The 18,580-nt window shown below is 37.9% G+C and overlaps 1 protein-coding gene across 2 annotated transcripts in view; it reads right to left on the bottom strand.

Moving 5' to 3' along the window:
- The window catches only part of SLIT2 (slit guidance ligand 2), a 386,076-nt gene that overhangs the window by 55,881 nt on the left and 311,615 nt on the right, over positions 1 to 18,580 (bottom strand). For both annotated transcript variants that reach the window (XM_043871492.1, XM_043871493.1), the window contains 5 exons: positions 18,459 to 18,530; positions 16,146 to 16,217; positions 12,878 to 13,041; positions 3,592 to 3,716; positions 3,355 to 3,452 (listed from right to left, as the gene is read on the bottom strand). In XM_043871492.1, coding sequence (XP_043727427.1) covers positions 3,355 to 3,452; positions 3,592 to 3,716; positions 12,878 to 13,041; positions 16,146 to 16,217; positions 18,459 to 18,530 — 531 coding nt within the window. The remainder of the gene's footprint in view (positions 1 to 3,354; positions 3,453 to 3,591; positions 3,717 to 12,877; positions 13,042 to 16,145; positions 16,218 to 18,458; positions 18,531 to 18,580) is intronic.

Below are 18,580 nucleotides of genomic sequence, written 5' to 3'. Positions count from 1 at the left end.
GAGAAGCCTGTCAGGCTACTATCCATAGGGTCAGACAGAGTCGTACATGACTGAAGTGACGTAGCACGCACGATCTGAGAATACCGCAACGTCTCTGTTTTTCAGTTCAGTTCAGTCGCTCAGTCGTGTCCGACTCTTGGCAACCCCATGGACTGCAGCACGCCAGGCTTCCCTGTCCATCACCAACTTCCGGAGCTTTCTCAAACTCATGATACCATCCAACCATCTCATCCTCGGTTGTCCCCTTTTCCTCCTCCCTTCAATCTTGCCCAGCATCAGGGTCTTTTCCAATGAGTTCGTTCTTTGCACCAGGTGATCAAAGTGCTGGAGTTTCAGCTTCAGCATCAGTCCTTCCAATGAATGTTCAGGACTGATCTCCTTTAGGATGGACTGGTTGGATCTCCTTGCAGTCCAGGGGACTCTCAAGAGTCTTCTCCAACACCACAGTTCAAAAGAAACAATTACTTGGCACTCAGCTTTCTTTATAGTCCAACTCTCACATCCATACATGACCACTGGAAAAACCATAGCCTTGACCAGATGGACCTTTGTTGGCAAAGTAATGTCTCTGCTTTTTAATACGCTGTCTAGGTTGCTCATAACTTTTCTTCCAAGGAGCAAGTGTCTTTTAATTTCATGGCTGCAGTCACCATCTGCAGTGATTTTGGAGCTCCAAAAAATAAAGTCTCTCTCTGTTTCCATTGTTTCCCCATCTATTTGCCATGCAGTGATGGGACTGGATGCCATGATCTTAGTTTTCTGAATGTTGAGTTTTAAGCTAACTTTTTCACTCACCTCTTTCACTTTCATCAAGAGGCTCTTTAATTCTTCTTCACTTTCTGTCATTTGTGTATCTTTGCACAAAGGTTATTGATATTTCTACTGGCAATCTTGACTCCAGCTTGTGCTGCATCCAGCCCGACACTTTGCATGATGTACTCTGCATATAAACTAAATTAGCAGGATGACAATATACAGCCTTGATGTAGTCCTTTCCTGATTTGGAACCAGTTTGTTGTTCCATGTTCGGTTCTAACTGTTGCTTCTTGACCTGCATACAGATTTCTCAGGAGGCAGGTAGCAAGGTCTGGTATTCCCATCTCTTGAAGAATTTTCCAATTTGTTGTGATCCACACAGTCATTGGCTTTGGCATAGTCAATAAAGAATAAATAGATGTTTTTCTGGAACTCTCTTGTTTTTTCAATGATCCAATGGATGTTGGCAATTTGATCTCTGGTTCCTCTGCCTTTTCTAAATCCAGCTTGAACATCTGGAAATTCATGGTTCACGTACTGTTGAAGACTGGCTTGGAGAATTTTGAACATTATTTTGCTAGCATGTGAGATGAGTGCAATTGTGCAGTAGTTTGAACCTTCTTCGACACTGCTTCTTTAGGATTGGAATGAAAACTGGCCTTTCCCAGACCTGTGGCCACTGTTGAGTTTTCCAAATTTGCTGGCATATTGAGTGCAGCACTTTCACAGCATAACCTTTGAGGATTTGAAATAGCTCAACTGGCATTCCATCATCTCCAGTAGCTTTGTTCATAATGATGCTTCCTAGGGCCCACTTGACTTCACATTCCAGGATGTTTGGCTCTAGGTATATGATCACACCACCATGGTTATCTGGGTCGTGAAGATCTTTTTTGTATAGTTCTTCTGTGTATTCTTGCCATCTCTTCTTAATATCTTCTGCTTCTGTCAGATCCATACCATTTCTGTCCTTTTTTGTGCCCATCTTTGCACGGAATGTTCCCTTGGTATCTCTAATCTTCTTGAAGAGATCTCTAGTCTTTCTTATTCTATTGTTTTCCTCTATTTCTTTGCATTGATCACCGAAGAAGGCTTTCTTATCTCTCCTTGCTATTCTTTGGAACTCTGCATTCAAATGCTCTATCTTTCCTTTTCTCCTTTGTCTTTCACTTTTCTTTTCTCAGCTATTTTTAAGACCTCCTCAGACAACCATTTTGCCTTTCTTTTTCTTGGGGATGATCTTGATCACTGCCTCCTATACAATGCCACAAACCTCCACCCATAGTTCTTCAGGCACTCTGTCTATCAGTTCTAATCCCTTGAATCTATTTGTCACTTCCACTGTACAGTCATAAGGGATTTGATTTAAGTCATACCTGAATGGTGTAGTGGTTTTCCCTACTTTCTTCAATTTAAGTCTGAATTTGGCAATAAGGAGTTCATGATCTGAGCCACGGCCAGCTCCCGGTCTTGTTTTTGCTGACTGTATAGAGCTTCTCCATTGTTGGCTGCCAAGAATTTAATCAATCTGATTTCAGTGTTGACCATCTGGTGATGTCCATGTGTCGAGTCTTCTCTTGTGTTGTTGGAAGAGGGTGTTTGCTATGACCAGTGCATTCTCTTGGCAAAATCTGTTAGCCGTTGCCCTGCTTCATGTTGTACTCCAAGGCCAAATTTGCCTGTTACTCCAGGTATCTCTTGACTTCCTACTTTTGCATTCCAGTCCCCTATAATGAAAAGAACATCTTTTTTTTTGTGTTTGTTCAAGAAGGTCTTGTAGGTCTTCATACAACCATTCAACTTCAGCTTCTTCAGCAATACTGGTTGGGGCATAGACTTGGATTACTGTGATGTTGAATGGTTTGCCTTGGAAACGAACAGAGATCATTCCGTCATTTTTCAGATTGCATTCAGGTACTTCATTTTGGGCTCTTTTGCTGACTATGAGGGCTACTCCATTTCTTCTAAGGGATTCCTGCCCACAGTAGTAGATATAAGGTAGAGTTAAGTATAAAGTAGAGTTAAATTCACCCATTCCACTCCATTTGAGTTCACTGATTCCTAAAATGTCAATGTTCACTCTTGCCATCTCCTCTTTGACCACTTCCAATTTACCTTGATTCATGGACCTAACCTTCCAGGTTCCTAGCATCAGACTTTACTTCCATTACCAGTCACATCCACCACTGGGCATTGTTTTTGCTTTGGCTCCGTCTGTTCATTCTTTCTGGAGTTATTTCTCCACTTTTGTCCAACAGCATATTCGGCACCTACCGACCTGGGGAGTTCATCTTTCAGAGTCCTATCTTTTTGCCTTTTCACACTGTTCATAGGTTTCTCAAGGCAAGAATGCTTAAGTGGTTTGCCATTCCCTTCTCCAGTGGACCACGTTTTGTCAGACGTCTCCATCATGACCTTGTTTTTAATACTGAAATATCTCTAACATCTATGAGAGGGACTAACACATATCTTCCTTTTGAATTGAATTTCTGTTATTCTTTTTAAAATAAAGCCCTTGGATTTAAAAATAAAAAAATCATGTTTTCTTATTCTTGTTTTGATCCTTAGGACACAGAAGATCACAGAGTAATGGCCTACCAGAATCCATCCTTTTCTCCTTCTTTTAAGTGGCAAGTTCCTCCATGTTTACATGGGTTGCTGATGCATGCATGAATTGGAACATCACAGTCCTGCCCCTGGAGAAGAAATGGTCAAGTTAAGTTGCGTGCAAAGAAAATAGTTCTCAGCACATAAAGAAAGCACAACCGAATAATAAATACCCATCAGGGAGAACTACGTTTTCAGATCTTGGTTCCCACGACAGCTTCTACTCACCTTGAAACCATATGGACAGGTGCAGCGATAAAAGTCAACTGGATCGTTGTTACAGGTGCCATCATTTTTACATGGATTTGATAAGCAGGGATTACATTTAGCTAGAATATTGACATCCACAGGACCTAAAAAGTGATTGAAAAATATGAGAAGAGGATGATTTTTGTTTCCAGTTCACTTAAAACTATTTCAGTGTCTTAATGTACCAGTAAATTTTGTATAAGACTATTATACAGTAACAATTTTGTATAAAATTATTATAAAGTAGTAATTTATCTTCCATGACACAAGTTATGGAAGTCAGCAGCATCATATCATCTTTAAGAACAAAACAGGAGGCCGCCTCATTGGGAGACAATGGTGAGAATCTCAGATGTCAAGGGGGACTCTAGGTTGTGCACTTAGGTGGTTAGGATCTGACATTGGCGATACCCGTGTCAAAGGGTCAGTCCCCTCATTAGCTGAACAACTTATGTGGATGCTTTCATGGCCAGTGCTTGCAACTTAGCTGTTTGTTAGCTGCATGGAAAGGTACACCATGGATCCCAAAGAAGCATGCGTGTGTGCCCATGTGTGTGCTGGGGGATTGGGAGGGCAAGTTTAATGAAGATGCAGAAATTCATTAGTATAACTACAAATGCAACAGTATGTGCCTGTCCTGCTATGATTAGTTCAGGATATGTTATCTTCCTGCAGGAGATACAAACAGTGTCACTTTTAAAATAAACCAAAATGAAACCTCCAGTATATCCTTACTCATGGCCTTCAGGTTTTGTTAGCATATTGGCACGGGATGGGAAAGATTTCTGTATCTTTCTCACTGAAGAGGTCACTACTTGCAATCTCACCTCTTGGGGTACAAATTAAAAAACTCTCATAATCCATGAAAGTTCTAGATTAAATGGAGGTTAAATTGAAGTTACTTTCCTTTGGTTGCACCTATTTGTTCTGTAAGTGGCTAACAATGTAGATAGTGTACTGTCCTCAATAAAATTGTATAAAGTTGACAATAATTTTCACACCATTTGTGAAAGCTCACTAGACTGCCTTTTGGAAACTGTCTGTGAGGACACTCTGGTGGAATGCCATTTTCATATTTAAAATACAAATATTGTATAACAAACTATACTTTTGCTTTCACCATCAATCTCTGTAGTTCTTTATCCTCATTGGAACAGTCATAATTCTAAGTGCATGTTTCAGCATACAGAATTTCTAGCAAAGTTTTCCGAGCCCTCTCTACTCCCTTCCTATCACTGCTGTAACCTTCCAAGGTACCTCCACCCAAAAAGCTGTATGACTTCTGCTGGTATAAACTTTCTTTAGTCACATTTTTCTACAGTTTTTACACTGGTGAGCTGTTGGTCTACTTACAGAAACTCATATGAAAGAAAATGTGAATTAACATCACGGCCATTAAAACTATTCATATCTAAACCTTAACCTAAGAAATACATATTCATATTGTGGTTTTGGAATACAACCCCAAAAGGTAGTGTTCTATATTCTTCAGTTTTTCTATTAACAAACAGCTGAAATTTACTCAGACAGTTTCCTGTTTTGCTTTTTGTTCCCCTGTTTGGGGATAAATGAGTCCTGGGGAGGACTGTGTTAATGGAACGGGGTGGTGATTGTGCTGGGCAATACTTCAGTCATTAGGGGAGGCCTTGCCAGTGTCCCCTCTGCTTTTTCTTGATACCAGAATAACTAACGTAGTTGCTGTATCAAAATTAAAGTCATACTGAGTGAAGTTAAGTCAGATAAAGACAAATATATGCTATCACTTATATGTGGGATCTAAAAAAATGGTACAAATGAACTTATTCACAAAACAGAAATAGTCACAGATGTGTTAAACAATCCTACGGTTACCAGAGGGGAATGGAGGGAGAGGGATAAATTGGGAGATTGAGATCGACAGACACAGTTCTATATGTAAAATAGGTAACTATTAAGGATTAGTGTATAGCGTAGAGAACTATACTCAATACTCTGTCATGATCTATATGTGGAAAGAATATAAAAAAGAATGTATATATGTATATGTATAACTGATTCACTTTGTTGTACACCTGAAACTGTAAATCAACTATATTCCAATAAAAATTATTTTAAAATTACAGTTGAGAAATTCCTCAATTAATAGCAAACTGAGCATCACAGAAACTTAATTTCTCACACTCCAAATGTATTTATCAAATGAATTTAGCTATTCAGCACATTGGAGAAGTGAATGGTGGAAGTTACAGCAGTAAGTTAAATTAATGTCACACACCACAGTAAATGACTTTGTGTTTGCTAAAATGATCACACTAAGAATCATCACTAGGAAAGGAAATATATAAATGGTAATGGATCCCTGAGCTACGCTAGAAGAAAGAAGAATCTTGGAACAAAGGCATAGCATGAAGCAGCTAAGAATGTACATCAGCAAAACCTCAAGTCAGCAAATGCAAGGACTGTAAACATTCATCTGGCCACTTCCCAAGACCTTAAGGAAAATTGTCTTTAGTCTATTTATGTGCTTGCAACCTTGAAAGGCTGTGATCTGAATGGAGGGATTCAGGATTGGCAGCTTCTAAGTTTACTCTGTGGAATGTGACATTTTTCAAAAATTATGTTTGATTATTTAGATGAGAAGCTAGAGACTGTTTTAGGAAAAAAAACTGGGTAAGTTTTGAAGAATTATTTTAGTAGAGTGTGCAGATGATAAAACTGCCAGGCTGAAAAATAAAAAAAAAAAAGAAGATCCTGCATGTTGCAACTAAGATCCAGTATGGTCAAACATTTAAAAAATAAAAGAACAACAACAACAACAAAAAACAAATCCAGGCTGAAGTAGTCTCTGCTCTGATTTTAGCACAGTCAAGATTTATTTAATAAATATCCACAGAGCCATATCTGATTAATAAGCACTATCTAATTTCTCCACTTTTTTCCAAGACCAAGTTTGGCTTTTTATACAGCAAATCTGCTCAACTATTTTCAGTATCTGCAATTTCTTGTGGGTATGGGAAAGGAGATTTGTTGCTCTCCTGACATATTCGGCCTAGCTACAAGAATCAGCAAAGCGAGCTTTCCCACATGCACAGGCTTCTCTTGATGATTTCCTTAACCACAAACTGTTTTGGTTTTGGTGGCATCAGAATTAGGAACATATTCTTCAGCTTGGTGAAGTTCATTACTATGGCAACCATCCTATTTGCTTCTCCTTTTTTCAAATCTCTCTTTTAAAATCAACTCTTCAAAGATAATTTCTTATTTACAGCTCTTGAGCTGGAGAGAAAGGTAGTTAAAAAGATGTTTGTGAATTATAGAATTTCCAAATAGCAGCATCCTCTGGTATGTCCAAATATCTTAAAATGATATGATTTCTCTTCCTATTTTATTTAGATTATAATTCCTCCTAACTAAATGTTCTTCTTATAACGTGATTTTTACATCCACCTAGTTTATCTAAATCCACTTATTTTTGTATTCTAACCTCTTGGAACTATATCCCTTGGATACACAAGTCAAACAGTGGAAGTATTGCTCTGTGTGTAAAATCAGGTGTGTTTCAAAGACAACTCAGGAAAAAAGTAGAGGTTACTTAACACTGGGAATAACTAACAAGCAGTTCAGTAATAGAGACATCTATGGATCAACTACTGAATGCAGCTGTAAGAGAATGTGGAAATTGGGAAGGCATATTTTGGAATATGTGTTTTAAGTTTCTGCAAGGCAGGACTTCACTAGGTAAATGGAAATATGAATCTGAAGTTCATAAGAAAAGTCATGGCTAGACACTTGAAGCCATGGGACTGAAATTAGTCATCAGGGCTAAGGAGAGAACTCCACTGTGTCAATATTAAAGGGTGGGTAAGAAAAACAAGTCAGCAAAAGAATGAAGAGACACCGGGAATGTACAAGCAGCAGCGGAGGCCACCACTGTGTACGATGAAAAGGGGGCAAATAAACAAGCTAAAAAGAAGCTACTAAAATGGGCAAGAGAGAGCCCACTGGAATCCCTACAGTTTCAAGGAAGGGGTAGAGATGGTCCCTAAGTGACAGGGGGCTAAAATCCTACAAACGTGCATTATATAAATGGTTAAATAAAAACACAAAGATGGGTATTACACCTCTGGGATCCCTGGGCTTGGCCCTTTGCTACAATCACATGTGAACTTAGGCCAGAAAATTAACTTCTTAAATCACACTCAAGTGAAAAAAGAGCAATAATTATTTTATGGAGTTACTGTATCAGAGATAATATGGAAGTACACTATTTAAGAACGGAATACAAATCATTGGTTTCATCTCCTATTAAAATAAATGTCTGTTAAATTTTCCCCAGTGTTTGAAGTTTTTTAAAAAAGTATAATAAAAAAATAGTCTTTGCTTTTTAAAGACAGTGCTTTTGGCAAATAACTATGTACAAACCTGAATTTTTTTTTAGCCAGTAAGAAAATCATAACCCTCTACAGCTATGGCTATTTCAAATTTATAACTATGTGGTAGTGATACTAATTTGAAAATGTAAAAAGAATTTGATAAAGTTTTAAATTCTACTTCAAAACTGACCTATTAAAATTTTCATTACTTCTAGTTTGGGTTAAATTATTTAATCCCCTTCATACTTTAAATAACTAAGGTCAATATTAATTAACAGTTTTGAGACAGAAAATAAAAGACTTTGAGCTTGTTAAGAATACCCCCTCCCACACACCCTCCAACAAAGGATACTGATTCACTGGGGGGGCGGGAAATAAAACTGATAACATTACAATATTATTAGTGAGAGATGTGGAAGTTTTTCCTAGAAATTCCAGAACCTAGAACATTCTTAACTTGCAAAATTAGCAGAAGAGAGCAACCATGTGGTGGTGGAATATTGGTCATTCTGGGATATGAAACAGTCCCAGGCTTCCTGACCCTTGGCTGATCTTCACAGATAAGTAATGAGGTATGTTGAGCATCAGATCCTCGCCTCTTGATCTGGGTTCCTGGCCACCAGACACCTGGCCATAGGAGCTGCTTCCCCTAATTTGTGTTCCATTCTTGTTCTACTTGACACACTACACCAGTCTCCTGTTTCCCAATGGACCGAGTGGTACTGCTTGTTGTTGTTCAGTTGCCCGGTTGTGTCTGACTCTTTGTGACCCCATGGACTGTAGCACACCAGGCTTCCCGGTCCCTCACCATGTCCCAAAGTTTGTCCAAGTTCGTGTTCATTGCATCCATGATGCCGTCCAGCCATCTCATCCTCTGACGTTCTCTTCTCCTTCTACCCTCAAGCTTTCCCAGCATCAGGGACTTTTCCAGTGAGTTTGTGCTCATCAGATGACCAAAATGCTGGAGCTTAAGCTTCAGCATCAGTCCTTCCAGTGAATATTCAGGGTTGATTTCTCTTAAGATTAACTGGTTTGATCTCCTTGCTGTCCAAGGGCCTTTCAGGAGTCTTCTCCAGCACCACAGTTCAAAGGCATCAATTCCTTGGTGTTCTGCCTTCTTTATGGTTCAGCTCTCACAACCTACATGACCACTGGGAAGACCATAGCCTTGACTATATGGACCTTTGTCGGCAGAGTAATGTCTCTGCTTTTCAACACACTATGCAGGTTTGTCATAGCTTTCCTGCCATCTGAAGAAGCATTTGTCTTCTGATTTCACGGCTGCAGTCATCGTCCACAGTGATTATGGAGCCCACAAAGAGGAAATCTGTGGTATTGGTTACATTTCCACAACTGTTTGGTTTGGATATACATTATTAACATTGTATATATGTTTCTACCACCAAACTTCCATATTATTTTGTAATTATCCCTTAAAATGTATCTATCGGTAGAATATAAGCTCCATGAAGGCTAGAGTTTTTCTGTCCTATTTATTATTGTACTCTTAATATCTTGGAACCATTCCTGTTGTATAATAGGAACTCATGCAGTATTTGTTGAATGAAAGAAGCAATATACCACTTGTTTACGTTAGACTGTTCATTCTTTTTGGTGGCTTCCCAGGTGGCGCTAGTGGTAAAGAATCCACCTGCCATTGCAGGAGACATGAGAGAAGGGGGTTTGATCCCTGGGTTGGGAACATCCCCTGGAGGGGGAAATGGCAACCCACTCCAATATTCTTGCCTGGAGAATTCCATGGACAGAGCAGCCTGGTGGGCTACAGTCCAGGGAGTTGCAAAGAGTTGGACACGACTGAACTGATTTTTCATCACATGGTTCACTCTTTAGCACATTTAAGTGTTTAATAAATGTCAAATTAAAAATGAACAATTTAGTTGCCTGTATAGCTGAAGCCTCCTGAACGAAGAACAATAAAGGGACTATTAGAAATTAACAGTATTCTACATTCCATGCTGGTGTTTTCAGTGAAAACCTGGAAAGGACAAAATCTCCATTTTCTGCTTGAGCACTCTAATTTCATCTGATATTTAAAAGATGAAAACAGGACACCTAGGTTATAACAACAAGTCATGATCATCTGCTTCCCATTCAAGAACGTCCTAATCTGGGTATTTAATTAAATATACTCTGTATTTCAAGCAACTCATTTATTTCTGTTGTGCACTAAAACTATGATATACCACAAAGAAAATACTCTGCAAATGTAAGATAAAAATGGTGTTGAGAGAATTGATTTCTCAAAATAATAATACAGTGTTTGCTAGCAGAGAAAATATTTAAATTCTATTTAAATATAGATATGTAAACATGTTTGCAAATAAAGAATATTCATCTTCCTGTTGAAATTACATATTTACAAACTTTAATATTAGGAATATGTACTTACATGACTTTCATGAATAAATAAAACTGGCATAACTATGGCAAAAGTTAAATTAAAATATAAAAAAACAAAATATAAAATATTTAAAGCAGCATTATTTTATTACTTTCAAGCTCATAAAGCATGTAAGCTCAAAAACATAGTACTCGGCAGATTTCCCAGAGTTAATTATTTTAATGAATGGACTAGAATACTTTGCCCCTTACCAATCCAATTAGTAAAGTAAATATTTCTAGCAAAGCACGTGAGACTGGTTCACAATATTTTGACAAATACTGGGCAATGTCGGGAAAGAACATTGTGAGTTTCAATGTTTGCTATCTTTCTAAAATTATGTTATAGAAGAACCGAGTAAATCTAAAAGCTTGTTAAATGCAGTTACACTATATTTATTGAGTTTTGAATGTTTATGCTTCTTGCATAGACTTTATACCCATGCTGTCCGGCTATGCAGTTTAAGGTACACCCTGAAGTGTGTGTGATGTGTTACTTTGGTAACAGTGAAGAGTAAACTAAACTGCCACAGTTCCAGCATTTTCTTGTATCACAGCTGGGCTCCTGCAGTTCCTCCGACCTGTCCTTACACTTGCCTGCTTGTTCAAACACCTGGCCTACACATTCCTGCAAGAAACCTTTCATAGCCACTCTGAAAGGACGTCTTCCTCTGAGCCCTGTAGCAACAGCACTACCAAATATGGTAGCCATTAGCTACATACAACTACATTTAAATTGAAATACAATTAAAAAGTCACTTCCTCACTTGCCTTAGCTACATTTCAACAACCACATGTGGCTAGCGTCTACCATATTTGGATAGCACAGGTATAGAAAATTTATATCACTGAAGAAAGTTCTATCAGGCTCTACTGATCCAGACCAATGTTCCCTTAGTATAGCTTATTTCCATTCATGCTATACTAAGAACAAACAACACTATTAACGGAAAAAGAGTCAAATCAGTTAGTTACAACAGATATTTATTTTATGCATGTATGTTCATTTGTATTCATCAGATTTCTGAGAACATTTAATAGATTAATGTGAACTATGATGCTCTAAGAATGAATGTAAGTATGTAGCTTTTCTCAAATTGACATTATCATGAAATTATTTTTTCAAGAAATATCTCTATGGAATCCTAAGCTTAGAATTATAGATAAACACCAGTAGTTTTCAGAGTGGAGTATGAGCATCCCTGGGTACAGAGAAGTGTAAAAATAGTCTACAGTTGCTCAACTTGCCCATATAGCCCTTCTAGAATTACTCTGCCCAATAATATGCCTACAAGCAAGCTTTATGCCAGCTTCTCATTCCCTATCTCCACTCTGACCTTAAAAAAAATGGTATACTCTCAGTCCACCAGAAATTTACCATGTGGCACACTGCCCCAAGGGAATGTCAGAGATTACCAATAATAATTTAAAACACTGGTTATTTGCAAAGGCTCTTGCAGTCAATGCACATAATCCCAGAGAGGCATTTCCAATAAAATTTACATTTTGAATATAAATGTTAACATATTGATAAATAACTATGCTGCCCAACCAATCTCAATAAGTATTACTAGCAACAATTACTTCTAAGAAAACAGAAACTCACAGATCTACTGGTAGCAAATTTTAAAAATGCAAATTATATACATATTTTTTGTAGCAAAAAATGATACAATTCTCCGAGGTATTGGAAATATAAATTCAAGGAGAAAAATAAAGTTCGAGAAAAAAGAACAATGCAAAATACTGAGGATCTTCTTTTTATTTCTTTCAACATTAGCTGTGATATTTAGATTTATTTGATTAGAAAAAGTGGAAAGATACACAAAACAACTTTAACATTGGTTATCTTTTGGCATCGTCCTTAATTGTTACACTTAGTTTTTTAGTCTCTTATTGTTCCATTTTCCTTTTCTTTAGATTTTCTATGTTGGGCATAGATTAGTTTTGTAATAAGAGAAGAAAATATTTGTTACTAAGACACTTATAGAATTCACAAGTACATAAAACAAAGGGAAAATAAAAGGATTCAAACAAGCAAGAAACAGCACCATCAACATAGGAAGAGTGCGGTACAAAAGGTGAGGTGGAAGGTCTGGCCTGAACGTGGGGAAGGGCTCATGCCTCCTTACCTGGCATCAGGAAGCCACAGGGCCCTGGAAGCCCTAGGAGCAGGGCACATGTTAGACAAAGCAAAAGCAAAATATTTCACTTGTTAGAGGCCATGAGAGGAATTTCCAGAAATTTTGTACTCTTCGGTTCTCCTTATCTTTTAAAGAAAATTTTGTCGTTTCCAATGGATTGTTTCCGCAATTTATTTGAAAAGCCTAGTTCTTTACTAGGTCTCCGCATGTAACTGCTCTGTCTTCTCCAAGTACAGGAGAAAACTAACTATTTATTGGAGTTTTTCAGCTATCCCTCTGCAACCTAGCGGCCCATGGTATTCTGTTTCTTTTTTTAAATTAATACCATCAAGTTTTATTTACAGAAGGACAAGTGGTTAAAAACCATACCTTGACATGTAAATTTTTTGGAGGGAGTTGTGAGAAGTAGTTTATCTGCCATTTCTCCAGGACCAGCACAGCGCGCAATTCCCGGCTCTTTGTATTCCGACTTTACCCAGTCGGATAACCACTGCATGTTACAATCACAGTAAAGAGGGTTGGCTCCAATTGCTCTGGAAAACACCACCACAAAAGCACACACAGGTACACGCACACACACACAGATATGGAAGTAATGTTATTTCCTAAGGGAACGTAACTCAGTGATGCTTACTAAAAGTCCCTATAGATTTGCTGATGAAAATGAAAATGGCAGCATCAGGGATTAGGGATTCCCCATTTTTCTCACTTATGTGCTGCTGTGACTTAGTGAGTTGTCCCCTCTGTTAACACCTAGCGGGCTCTATAAGGTCTCCTTGTATTTGCAGACAGTTTTATACTAGGTGCAAGCAGGCCCCAAGTGTAGATGAACACTTCCTTCATTCACCAATGATTTACTTAGAATCCAAGCATTATGCCAGGTTCTGAGGACTCCGCTATGTCACATCGTTTTTAACCTCCAAAACTCCTTCTGCAAAGGAGAGTAACATAAACTCATACCTACAAATAATTTTCACTAGACGTGGTATAGTAGAAGAATTTATAACTGAACAGAGGGTAACTTCTCTGGGAGCCTGGTGGTTTAAGTCTGAACTTTTAGATATTTGGATTCAAGTAGGTGGAGAAGGTTGGAAAGGATGGTTCAGAGTAAACGATCAGTATGAGGCAAGAAAATAAGGATGGATGTGAAATAATAAAAGTGCACAAAGCAAGCTCCCCAGGGATTTCGAACTCCCTCTGTCCCTTTAAAGGTTTTCATAATAGGAAATGGAAAACTGGTGCCTATTCATATAAGCAGCTATAGCGACAGGAAAAATAATCACGATAATAGCTAGCATTTATTGCTTTGTTGTGATATACAAGAACTGTGCTAAGCCATTTCTATTATTTATCTCATTTTATTCTAAATAGAAGAGGTATGAGATCAATACTGCTAATAACCGGTTTTACAGATTGAAAAACTGAGGCCAGAGACATTAAGCAATGGGTTTACAAGCTTGCCATGCCTGGACACAAACAGTATACACACGAAGAAGCATTTAAAAACTGATTGATTCTGATTTATAATTAACTTCAAATTAGTAATATTTCTAGGTATATGGTTTATGCAAAATTATTCTTATATGAAAAGACTTTCAAAATACCCTTACAAAACCACAATACTTTATATTGTAGCAGTTTTAATGCCCAACTCTGGCCAAGAATTGGAGTGAAGTAAATATTATGCTTACATGTATTTCAGATTCAAACCTTTCTTCTAAATTAAAAATGAGAAAAATGATGTTTTTGAGCTATCAGATCTCATCTGTACTGACATTTCCTAAGGCCTCACGGTGCCAAGAGACACAGTAAGAAAAGTGAATGGGGCAGAGCTCTCTATGACCCAGGGGGTAAAAGACAATTGTATAAAATGAAATATATGACAAAATAAGACTCCTGACAAATCGCTCTCACTTTTGGGGAGAAACGTCACATGGTGCAAGCAGCACCGTCCTAGGCAGACTCTTCCAGTTCAGCCGTCTAATGCCAGCAGAGTGGCCGTTCCTTTAGTCAGCGCTCTCTGCCGCAGCGCACGGCCCTGCACCCCGGAGCCAGGGGTCTCATTCCCAGGGACGCCCGGGCAAGCGGCAAGTGGAATTTGTAGAGGAGCGGCCCTGACGTCCACTTTGAGGTAGGTGCTAGGGCTGACACGTGAAGAAAATGGAGGTCTTGCCTCCAGGAGCCTAGTAGTTTAATGTAAGGGGTATTGAAAGTAAGCACCAGTCAGATGGACAAAAACCTACACTGATAACACAGCCTCTCTAAGGGAAATGCAGATGTAGCACTGTTGACTACTAGCTCCTATTCTCTGCCCATTCCCTTCTCTCAATTATCTGAACTTCTTATCTTCTTGGAGTTTGGTAGGTTTTGGAGAGGAGGACAAACCGAAGAAAAAATATAGCAACTTCTGGAGAACTGGGAGTCAACTGACAATGATGTTTAAACTGTCACCAGGAGTCACCAAATTGAGCCTGGCAAAGCTCTGGATTCCAGGGCTGGTCTCTGAACTTCCTCACAGGTTTGCTACAGTCTTAACAGTACAACTAACAGTAATGAAACAGAGGAATTTGATCCAAGTGAGATTTTTTTGGACCTCATTAATAAACTGTTTTATTGTACTCCCCCAAAATATAGAGGTATAAACAACCTGTTATAAGAAAGAATGCAAAGGAAAAACATTTCACCCAATGTGAGGATTTGCCGTTTCCCCTTATCACACAGTAATGTCTAAACATTTTCTAATTTACGTGGTACCATAGTCAACGCTAGGCTTCCCCAGTGGCTCGGTGGTAAAGAATCCACCTGCGGTGCAGGAGTCGCAGGTAGGAGAGGTGAGGTTCATTCCCTGGGTACAGAGGACCCCCTGGAGAACTGAAATGGCAACCCATTTCAGTAGTCTTGCCTGGGAAATCTCAATCCAAGGGGTTGCAAAAGAGTCAGACACGACTGGGCATTTAAACAACAATGATAGTTAATGCTGAGTAACATTTGCTCAATAAATGAATCTAGTTAGAGCAAATCAGGGTTTCTTGGAAAAGGTGACCATTGGGATGTAACTTGGATAAACAAGGTTTGGGCAGACTGAATTGAAGGTGATCTAATATTTAGAATCAGAGAGTATTAAGAGAAAAGGAATACACTAGGAAACTGGGGGAATTCCCTGGTGGCTCAGACGGTAAAGAATCTGCCTGCAATATGGGAGGCCTGGGTTGGATCCCAGTGCTGGGAAGATGCCCTGGAGAAGGGAACGGCTACCCACTCCAATATTGCCTGGAGAATTCCATGGACAGAGGAGCCTGGCAGGTCCCTGCCATGGGGTCGCAAAGAGTCAGACACAACTGAGAGACTTTCATTCATTCATTTACTCCTTCAGGAAGCTGGGGAGTCACGTTTGTAAGAGGAGATATTTTTATAAGCAAAGAGAACTCAACTAACAAGGAGTTAGGAGCAGAAGGATAAATTAAGTCTACCTTATAAAGAGCACTGTATTTAGATTTAAAATATTTAGATCTTTAAAGATGGAATCAATCACATTTTATGATGTGACAATAAAAAAATGGCAGGGGACCACTTGTTCCAAACTCACTTGCCAGGGAGTGTTTGACCTTAAACTCATATTTATGAAATAGATACTCACAGGTGTGATAATGCAGCAAGATCATTGAAAGCACCTTCAGGCACAACAGAAATGTCATTTCCATGTAAAGAACTAAAAACAAAAGAAAAGAAAAGTTAAATTTCCTATTATTTCCAGGGAGTTCAGAAAAATCCCCAATATATGAGTTTTCAGTAACAGTTATTTAAAATCAGTGTAGAAAAGATGGTATATTAAATAGTCTTCACACAACTGGGTATCTATTTGGGGAAGCAAAAAGTTAGCTCCTACTTCATATCATATGCATAATAAATTTTAGATGGAAGAGTTAAATGCAAAAATAAAACTGAAAATGTACTAAAGTAAAATATAGATGAATTCCTTTTTATAAACATGGGATATGGAAGGTTTTTTAAAGTTCTATGTTATAAAACTCAGAAATCATAATGAAGAAGAGTGATATATTTTTAACAATGTAAAATATATCCATAATATAAAACAACAAGCCCCATTGCTTAGCACAGGGAACTATTTTCAATCTTGTAATAAACTATAATGGAAAAGAATCTGACAAATAATATATACATATACGTATATATATGTATGTGTGTTTGAGTATACACACACGCACACACACACACCCACACAACTGAATCACTTTGCAGCAATAAAAACCAATACAACACATCAACTATATTTCAATTAAAAAAAGATTACATATGGAAAACAGAATGGGAAGTATCTGCCACATACATCAGCTATAAATATATTAATTCCTTTGTAAAAAAGACCTGTAAACTTAGAGTCAAGTGCATAAAGACAGGCATGTTAATAAGGAGAAGACAAAGTAACCATAGGAAATGAGAATTAATATCATCAAGCTAATAGAATAAGAAACGCACACACTCAATAAACACAATATACTCAAATGCTCTAGTAATTGGAATTGCAAATTAAAAGAGGAGTGGAAAATAATGTTCCATCTGTCATATGACAAAAATGAAAGGATTTAGAATATTTAATATTTGCAAGAGTGTTTTGAAATAGTCTATTAAAATAATAAATTTTTAAATTGTTTGGTGGACAATAAGATGACTGCTCTCGCTATTCTTCTAATATGCTTGACAGTAAGATGGATGTGTAAGAAAGGATATTCATTCCAGCACTGTATAAAGTAATGAAAATTTGGAATCAACCCAATGACAGTAAAGATGAGGATACTTAAATAAGCTATGGTTCCTTCATTCTATCAAACAGTCTGTAGCAGGTAAAGAGTTGAGGAATATTATATGTGATGGAATGGCAAATCTAAAATCTAAAGCATATTGCTAAATAAAGTCAATGACAGACTTAAAAAAACCTGTTTATGGTTTTTAAGTTATATTGCTGTGGGCATAAATATATCAACATATAAAAACAAACATATAAAATAACCAGAAGATAACATTAAACTGTTTAACTGTCAATTCTGGGGAGAGAATTGGGATAGAAGACCCTGTTTTATTTCATGTACTGTAAGATACATTTTGTATAATAAAAATATTTTGTGCTGTATTATGTAACTTTTAAAGAAATTAAAATTTCCTATTTTTTTCAAAATTCGTTAGATCTATATAAAATTATTTCTGAAAGGTCCGTCTAGTCAAGGCTATGGTTTTTCCAGTGGTCATGTATGGATGTGAGAGTTGGACTGTGAAGAAAGCTGAGCGCCGAAGAAGTGATGCTTTTGAACTGTGGTGTTGGAGAAGACTCTTGAGAGTCCCTTGGACTGCAAGGAGATTCAACCAGTCCATCCTAATGGAGATCAGTCCTGGGTGTTCATTGGAAGGACTGATGCTGAAGCTGAAACTCCAATACTTTGGCCACCTCATGTGAAGAGTTGACTCATTGGAAAAGACCCTGATGCTGGGAGAGATTGGGGGCAGGAGGAGAAGGGGACGACAGAGGATGAGATGGCTGGATGGCATCACCGACCTGATGGACATGAGTTTGAGTAAACTCCGGGAGTTGGTGATGAACAGGGAGGCCTGGCGTGCTGCAATTCATGGGGTCGCAAAGAGTCGGACACGACTGAGCGACTGAACTGAACTGAACTTTATATTATATCTTAAACTCATATATTATCAAATAAATGACCAAAGCAACAACATATTACAAAAGAAAAAATTATGTTGCCCAAGTAAAAGCTATTGAGAAATGATACAGTAAGATATAATTTTCCATTTCCAAATTTGTAGTAAATTCTAATGCATATAGTCAAAAAATCCCCAAAATAAAGCAATTAAATTACTAAAAAGCAACATAAGACCCAGATCCTCAAGAAATAAAGGTTTTTTTTAAACTTAAGATGCTTACAGTAATCGAAGAGACTTCAGTCCATCAAAGGTTCGAGGAGGAATACATCTCAAACGGTTGTAACTAAGAATTCTGAAAGTACACACAGGCCGATTTGTTTTACTCAGATATCCCCAAATGGC

Source organism: Cervus elaphus, chromosome 17 (assembly GCF_910594005.1).
Source record: "Cervus elaphus chromosome 17, mCerEla1.1, whole genome shotgun sequence".
NCBI lineage: Eukaryota > Metazoa > Chordata > Mammalia > Artiodactyla > Cervidae > Cervus > Cervus elaphus.
The sequence above is the reverse complement of the archived record's forward strand: the minus strand, read 5'-3'. Positions and strand labels throughout refer to the sequence as shown.